Source organism: Numida meleagris, chromosome 5 (genome assembly GCF_002078875.1).
Source record: "Numida meleagris isolate 19003 breed g44 Domestic line chromosome 5, NumMel1.0, whole genome shotgun sequence".
NCBI lineage: Eukaryota > Metazoa > Chordata > Aves > Galliformes > Numididae > Numida > Numida meleagris.
In genome coordinates, this window is record NC_034413.1 from 62,443,699 (window position 1) to 62,452,685 (window position 8,987).

Genomic DNA, 8,987 nt, shown 5'->3' on the forward strand with positions numbered 1-8,987 from the left:
GGGGGAGGGGAGGCCGAGAGGAAGTTGGCGGCGGCGGCTTCTTCCTGCTCCGGCGGCGCCGGCCCTCAGCCTCCTGCTGGCGGTGACAGCGACAGCGCGGCCAGAGCGCCGCCGCGCCGCGGTGCACCATGGGAAGGCGCCCGGAGGACCGGCGGGGCGAGGAGCGGAGCCGCGCTGAGCACAGCGCCCGCAGGGTTACGCGCGGGTCAGCGGGCGGGAGCGCGCCCCCGAGCCGGGCGCGGTCACCGAGGGCGGGCTGCGCGCTGCGCTGCTCCTCTTCGCTTCCATTCGCGGTTTCCTTCCCGCTGAAGGTGCGTGGAGAAGAGGTGTCGTCAGTGCCTCGCTGCCAGCGGAGACGTTACGGCGATGCTGGAGGGAGCAACGCCGCAGTTCCCCTCTCCCCGCTGGGACCCAGCCGGCAACGTGCACGGAGGGGCGGCGGCCAGAAGTCCCAGCCCTCCGTGATCGCCGTGTCCTCCACAACCCCAAATGATCTGGGGAACGACCAGAGGCCGCATCTCCCTCACGTGCAGCCGTTCCTCGGAACAGCTCTGCACCCGAAGCGCCTGCACCTGCACGGCTCTATGTTCCGGCTCCTCACACAGCCCTCAGCTTCACCCGTGGAGGGCTTCGCCATGGCCGTTCTCGGCACTGGCGGGGCCGCACCTCAAGTGCTGGGTTCCGTGCTGGGCCCCTCGCTACATGAAAGATATCAAGGCCCTGGAACCTGTCCAGAGAAGGGCAGCGGAGCTGTGAAGGGTCTGGAGAACGCATCTTATGGGAAGCGGCTGAGGGAGTGGCATTGTTCAGTCTGGGGAAGAGGAGGCTCAAGGGAGACCTTGTTGCTCTCTGCAACTCCCCGAAGGGAGGTTGTGGCGAGGTGGTCGGCCTCTTCTCCCAGGTAACAGCGATAGGCATTAAGATGTGCTGGGGAAGTTCAGGTTGGATGTTAGGAAACATTTCTTCTCTGAAAGGGTGGTGATGCACTGGCACAGGCTGCCCAGGGACGTGGTGGAGTCACCAACCCTGGAGGTGTTCAAGAGGCATGCAGATGTGGCACTGAGGGACGTGATGGGGATGGGTTGGCGGTTTGACTGCATGATCTTAGAGGTCTTTTTCAACCTTAACGATCCCATGATTCCCCCAGCTTGCATGCCCACTGGGACTCAACCAGCAGCACGCGTGAAGGGACGGCGGCCATGGGATGCCTCAGTGTCCAGCCAGAAATCTCAAATCAGCAGACCGTCATCTCTGTGATCATGGTGTTCTCCATGACTGCAAAGGATGTGAGGAACCGCTGGAGGCCAAATCTTCCACAGATGTGGCCGTTCCTCAGGACAGCTCTGCACCCAAAGCATCCACACCTCCACAACTTCTGTGTCGTGGTTCCTCATGCGGCCTCCAGCTTCGTTCTCTTCTAGGGCTTACAAACACTCCTCTGTTTCTCTAAATAAAGTCTTTAGCCCAGAACCGCGCTTAAACACGTGCTTAACTAAATTGCTTGATGTCACTTGCTTATAATTAAGCATGTGCTTAAGTGCTTTCCTGGATCAAAGCCAAAATCCACGTAAGCTCTATTGGGTGAAATTTACCAGCTTCACAGGGCTTAGCTTTGTGAGTCACTCAATCAGCAGCAGCCCAAAGCGTTTTGCCAGAGGCTGGGTTGTTCCCAGGTTGTCCTACAGGATCGCCCTGTCCCCACCACAAGGCTTACACCCTTCGTCAGGTCCTGTTAGGATGAGGATGCATCTGCCTGGTGAGTCAGCAGTGCTAAATTACTTCATGTAGGGCTTCTAGTTCTTTTAACGACATGCCTTAATAAGAGTCTGCAGCCCTATGCAGGTCATAGATGGTGCCATGCAGTTATGGTGTAATAAGCTGCATTAAGAAAGAGTTGATGACATGAAGACCCAGTTTGAAGATCTGCCCTGACTTTGTGCAATAAGTATATTTCAAAATAATTGCACTGGCTCTGCATGAACAGAGGAAGGAGTTAATAAAACGCAGCTACAGTTCATGCAGTCATTTAGTTTTACATGAATACAAGAAGTGACATTAACCTGCTTGCTGAATAATCACAGAATCACACACAGTATCTTCAGGGGTCTCTGGAGATCACCTGGTCCAACCCTCTACTAAAGCTTTTTAATTTCCAAAAATAGAGTTTTAGAAACCGAAGGAAGATGTACATTTATGCAGCTTGATTTCTTTTTCTCTTCAAAGACAATTACTTTGGTGACTCCATTCATTTATACCTGTCAAAAAAAAAAAAAGCCAACACCTTTTGAATTTCATTAAGTCTGAGTCAAGGAGCTCAGCACTAAAACCTTCTTTTAAAACACATGGAGCAATGACAGCTTTCTGCAGGGCGAGCACAAGCCTTCCTCCGGGGATGCATCGATTGGAACCTGCTTTTCAAACATTTTGTTTAGCAATTAATAGTACAATATGAAGAAGACTGCTGTATTTAAAGCAAAGAAGTAACACTCAGCATATTTGGTTTCTGTACATTACCAATCCTCTGTGACTTTAAGCAAGACGTGCTCCGATTTTCACATGTCAGTTTTTTTGTTGTTTTAAGAGGAACTGAGCACCTACAGCAGTGAGAATCTGATCGTGCAGAAACTATGAGAAATAGGAACCGTAAATAGACTTTATATTGAAAGAGCGGCTCTCGGGATTCTTTGGAGAATTTGTGTTTTAAAAGGTCTTAAACAGGCAGCAGCTTCAGAAATAATGGCATAGAGCAAGGAGAATCATCCTGTTTTCCTTCCTGCATGACAAACTGAAGGTCTTCAGTCAGGAATTTCTGCAGCCAGCTACTAGCTTCTAGCAAAGCCGAAGCTGCTCTGGGATGAAATTTCCATGCTTGCTTTCTGTCCTTCCTTACGTAAAACAAGGATAAAACTCACTCATTTCCTCCCCTTCCCCACACAGATGTGGGGACTCAGCTAATAGTCCCACTCTTTCAAACACACACAACTGGTGAAAAAATGCAAATATGCCATTTAATTGCATAGCTATCAAATGCCTTCCTCAGTTTCACTCCTCCTAAATCTGCTGTAGCCCTAGTTAATGTTAGCTTGTGCAAGCGATACAATGAAGGATGCTTTAGAAGGGCCTAGGTGAACACTTGATGTTTCAACATTAGCTGTCATCCGGAACCAATTGCTAGTAAAAGCTTGAAAATCTTCCATCCAGTTTTTCAATTCAAATGTCTCACCAGGGATTTAACTAGCACAAATACTCAATGCAGAAAATTAAATGAGTCCATTGTGTGAATATCCACTCACGTTATCTGTAAATTGCTCCTCTTTATTTCAACATCCCTCATTGAATTTGTGTTTTAATCTTTTATATATATAATTTTTTTTTTTTGTCTTACAGCCGGCTTTCAGTCCATTATCCCATGGAAGCCTGACTCAACTGGGTGAGACTGCACTGCCCTGTATTGCTGGCAGATCAGGAATCAATGGTAACCAGTCACACGGTGGTATGGTAAGCTTGTCCAAACATTAATTAATACAGAGAAACATAATTATATATGTCTGAAAGTACCTGTGCATCTAATGTCTGCAAACAAAAAGAATTTATTACAGAAAATATTGGTTCGAAGGAAAGTCACCTAGCTCCTTTCTTAATCTTCAAAATCTTTTCTGCTCCTAAATCTCATTAAAGGAGAATGCTGTTCTGAAGCCTTGAAGTCTTCACATCAGATTGGTTTTTAATGGCACAAACATGCCTGCCTTGACTTGCTCGTTTATTTTACAAACTTGATCAGAAGACATTACAAAAATTCCAGAGAAAATGAAAAGTAATGGTTTGATATGAGATGTATCTGTCTGGAAACAGAAAGGTAGCAAGTCAGCATTAGTCAGGATGGTTTTGTGTGGACATAAGACATTCAGCTATCTGTGATACATTTGATGTAGTCCCACATGGCATTCCTGTAAAATTAACATTATAACTCTCCAGATTAAAAGGAAAGAAGATGTTTAATGTCCCGTGCCGAGATGCCTAACAGACAGAAAAAGCAACATAAATGATAACATAGCACTCTTCCTAACATAAATTGTTCAAATGACACAATGAGGCAGAAGTTAGAGAATCAATTTCTCTGCCTTAAAACACAAGCTATAAGTGGAGCAGGAAACCGTCTGCTCTTACCTTGGATTTGCTGTCTAGCTAAGGCATTTAAGTTGAATAAACTGAAGATGGGAGAGCAAGAAGGCCTTAAACCCCCAGCACAAACATTTTAGGATTAGGCCTTTCAGAATAGAATGTAAAGGAAACTGTGGATATTTTAGGTCTTAAAGGGAGAGCATCCACACGGGGATTTGGTGGGCTTTAACTAATGCAATTTAATGTCACACCTTTACTTAATTCATCTTAATCTTTCCCCAGTGTCCCACTTCAGCTGACTTCTTTAGTTTGAAGTATTATAGTGGATCAAATTCAAAAGAAAGCATTAGCTGAACCTTTAGCTAAAGCCTTGCCCATATGGGAAGGTTACTCAGCATAGAGTAGGAAATGATAGGACAGCTACCTCATACTCACTTTGTGTCAATACTCTTGGTTTACTTTAAGGTGTTGTAGACTGCATCCCACCAGTTAATATACACTGAGAGTTCACACAAAGTAATCACTGCATTTAAAATTCAGATACACAGCCCTTCATGAGCCTCACATTTACCCAACTAAAAGCAAAACTCAAAGATTGAAAGAGCAGGTGGGATACCTGTGCGTTATCACTTCACTGTAGTAATGCACTGCAGTGATAATGGAGGAGATATTTATTAATCAGACACTTGAAGTTAAAACTGGAAAACAAACCAACAAAAGCCATTTGGAGGTGACATGAATATTGCTGAAGGCAGTGAAGGCCGTAAAATACATTCCCATCAGAGACAAGGATATCATGCTAAATTGGAAGTTTCTGTGCATTACTTGAGCCAATAGGGAAGACAAGAGGGTATGGAAATGTGAGTCTATGAAAGCCAGTAGAAAGGAAGACTTCATTTTTTGGTAGTGAAGAGGAGGAAAAGGAGGAGGGCACTGATGGACCAAAGACAGGGAGAAATTCTTGAACTGGAGAAGTAAAAAAATCCTTAAAAGTTATTGGTACATTTGCTCTGTTAATTGCTCAACACAGCAATCAAGGGGGACAATTTTATTTTTTGTTTTAAAAGAATCATTTAAGGTTTTGCAGTCTCATAATTGAAAAGATCAGAGTTACCCTCCTTTCACTGAAGACAAAATGCAATGAAAAGATGGAGCGTCTTGACATAGGTCTGTGGACCAGCCATCTCAAGGAGACTGGGAACTCCAGAAGATTCAAAGAAGAGCAACAAGGGCAAGGATCAAGGTCATGGCAATTCACAAAAGATGGAAAAGACTGGGATTGTTATCTTCAGAGAAAAACAAGAGAGCCAGAATAAAAAGGGCATGAAGTAACATCTGGTGCAGGCTGATCAGGAACTTCTGTTCTTCCTGTGTAGAATAAAGGTACATTCTCTGGACTATCAAACTGAAGGTGGAATAGTCAAAATTGAGCAGAAAAAAACACACAAGAGACTAAAATATGCTGTGGTTCATCCAAAGCATTGATGCTGAATCAAAGGGACTCAGAAAGAAAATTGGTTACCAACCTAAGTACATGAGACACCTTGAAGTTCACAATTCTGCATGCTCTTCAGCTTGTCTGACACCACACTCTGCTGTCCCTCCCAGGCCCTTTTCAGCTGTGATCAGCGTCCCTCCAGAGCTGTTCTTTAGCTAAATAACAAGAGGAAGGACATGCAACCTTGTGCCAACCAGACACTGTGCTCCTACTGGAGCAAGGTCTGGGGCAGAAGCCAGCAAACCTACCCCAGTGCTGCCCCTCTATGCCACAAGGAATGCTCATTTTCATGGGGACAGCATTCGTGCCAGCCAGCTGAGGACTGGCTGGTCCTACTTGGCCATTGTGGAAAGAATGGAGGACAGATCTGAAAACAGAGCTTGTGTGTGTTTTTGTGTGTCTTGTTTAGCCAATAACGAACAGTGACCAATGAGGACAGCACTGACAGCATCTATGAAGAGAGGGGCAAAGGTCTTCACTGTAAAGTCTTATCCAAAGCTAACTTGGTGAACAAATCTACTTACTACTGAATAACTCCAACCATTAAACTTCCAACCAGTTACACATTTCAGGGAGTGCCAATGAAGAGCTGAACTTGAAGGGGGATCCTAGAACAAGAGCCAAGAGTTCAAGGTCACGTCAGAGGCACATCAGCAGTTTTGCCAAAAATTTGTTTAAAACACAAGACAAACGTCAAGAGTCCAGCAATTACCAGGAAGAAACATGGTGTCATGTGCACATTAAGAAAAACTTGACCTTTGAAATGCTAATACATTGACTTTTATACCTGGAAAGAGGTCCCTCCTCAGCTCCTCTCCATTGCTCCAGCTGGTAAGGAAGGGTACTGTCTTTCTGTAGATAATCTCAGTAGGAGCAGCAGTTGTTTTTTTTTCCACCATTAGAACTAGCGATGTAGCAACAACAGATTATTTTCAGCTGATAGCACCAATACAATTTTCAAACCATACATGACTTCCAACCAGCTCAACAGCAGAGCCCCATCTCTGCTCATCACAGCTTGCAGAGAACATACTGATTACTGCCTGCCTGGGAAATCCAGGAAGCCCAACTGAGCCTCAGGGACAACGTGAAGATGAAAGTGGTCAGAAGGACATCAAAACGGTTTGACTGTGGGCTGGGGATACCCCAGACAATGAAGACTGTTTGGTAAGTACTGCTTTCCATCTGCAAAGCAGATGAGGGTTCAATGCTGAGGATAATTTAAGAGTCAAATGTGCGAGCAAAAATGACTTGTAATAAATAAAGCCATGTTTCTTTGTAAAGAGAACAGGCCTTGTTTGCTGGCTGGGTGTGCGCACACCAAACCAGACAAGCAGATGAAGGAAAACCACTCCCTGGGTGCCTGCAACACAAAGCTGGTTCTCAGTTCTCAGAAGCCAGTGGCATGGAGAGAATATATCCCAACAAAACACTGCACTGAAGGATCTAGACGCTAATTTTGCAAATTGGCTAAAATAAATAAAGGTTGGAGATACTGAATCATTCATCAAGTACAGAAGGGTAAACCTAAGAAGGTGACTTGAAATCCATGCATCTCTGGGGGAAAGAAGAGCTTTATTAAAAACCAACATGTTATCAAATCTCCTTATCATCAACAGTCAATGCAAGCTGGCAGGCTGAAATCAATGCCAGCTATTGGAATACAAAAGCATCACAAAAAGCTACGACTTTCTTTGAAAAACTTATATTTAGATGTAGATCAAGGATACTTTCATTTTGTCAGCTTAGCCATTTTTGATCAACTCACTTAGCATATATAATTAAAGATACAATAGTCAATCTTATTCCTGACCACATGCAAAGTGGCAATATTTTGCACACCAGTTGCTGCCTGGAAAATGCATCTGTTCAAAGTTCACCCCACTTATGTACTAAAATGGCCGCTTTTTCCCCGCAGCTTACAGAAAAGTTTACAAAGCTAGAGCTGTCAGAAAATAAAACATCCTGTGCTATAGCTGTGCATAATAATGAGTAATCTCAATGCTGGTGGACTTTTCGTGTTGATGTCAGTACGTCAGTGTCCTTAAAAAACAGTAGAAATAGGTCAAATTCAGTGCCACAGAGTCATAGAGAAATAACATCATTTAGGACGGTAGTGGAATAGTATACAAGGTAAGCTGGAAACACTGTTTTTCTCTTAAATTGAATGTGTTATTAAAGTAAATCATGTTGGTGATATAAAAGTTACCTGAATCATAAGTACAGCAAAGAAAGAGAAGATCAGGGAGTAGGACAGTACCAAGAAGACTGAATGCTAACCGGCAGATGGGGTGGGTCGAAGCAGAAAGAGGATGTTGCTGTGCCTTCACCACAGGAGGGCTGATCATAAGCACGTAAAGTGCTGCAGCTTCAAGGCGAAGGCCAGTGAAAGATGTTTCCATAATAGCTTGGAGCTATAAGAACAAATCCTCTGAAGCTAAAATAGAAAAAGTCAAACAGTTTCAGAGACCAATGTCACATCAGACCGACCCTAAGGAAATAGAATCATAAAGGATGGAAAGACCACTAAGATCATCTAATCCAACCATCAACCCACGCTTGTGACCACTGTAGACCGTGTAATTCAGTGTGGCATCTATCCCACCACCTCCCTGGGCAGCCTGTTCCAGTGCATCACCACTATTTCTAAGAAAAAATATTTCCTAATATCCAACCTGAACCTCCTCTGGTGCAACTTGAGGCCAGCACCTCTCGTTCTATCGCTGTTACCTGGGAGAAGAAGCCAACCTCCGCCTCTCCACAACCTCCTTTCAGGGAGCTGTAGAAAGCCAGAAGGCTCTCTACCCTGGTACCCTGAACCTCCTCTTCTTCGGACAGAACAATCCCAGTTCCCTCAGCTGCTCCCCATACAACTGTGCTCCAGACCCTTCACAGCTCCATTGCCCTTCTCTGGACACGCTCCAGAGCCTCAGTGTCAGGTCACTCCGTACAGGCCCCCGACCGAGCAGAAGAGAGAACTTGCTTTCATCTTATTTCCTACAGCGGGGAGACCTGAGGGTCCCCTTCCTCCTCCTGAAAGCACCCAGCAGCCTCAGGCTAACCGGCTCATCCTCATCTTTCCGCAACGATTTCTGATTCCTCCGCCCTTAGCTGCCCAAGGCCACAAGCGGCCATTGGCACCCAGCACACCATGTGGCTGCTGTTAGACCTGCTCCATCCGAATTTCAGGCTTACGGCCACGTGCACAGCATCAGTGCCATGGGGAGGGCAGCGGGAAGACGCCTGCAGCTGAACAACTCCAGCTGCTCTGAAGTGTGGCAGAAATAACACGAACAGGGCCAAGAGCATGTCTCAAGGAAAAAGGAGCTACAGATAATCAAATAATTGGAAGGAAAAAAAATAAAAA

The 8,987-nt window shown here is 45.2% G+C and overlaps 1 protein-coding gene across 5 annotated transcripts in view; it reads left to right on the top strand.

The window, feature by feature from the left end:
• LOC110399553 overlaps positions 1-6,908 on the top strand; it is an 8,571-nt gene extending 1,663 nt beyond the window's left edge. The window contains exons 1-4 of one of the 5 annotated variants that reach the window (XR_002439275.1): positions 20-901; positions 1,148-1,756; positions 3,388-3,498; positions 5,190-6,908. Coding sequence is in view for 2 of the 5 variants with exons in the window: in XM_021398470.1 (XP_021254145.1) it covers positions 129-901; positions 1,148-1,421 (1,047 nt within the window). In the remaining 3 variants the exon portion in view is untranslated. Of the gene's footprint in view, positions 1-19; positions 902-1,147; positions 3,696-5,189 lie in introns of those variants that run through there. The other 4 variants (XR_002439274.1, XR_002439273.1, XM_021398471.1 and 1 more) reach the window with 4 other exon arrangements.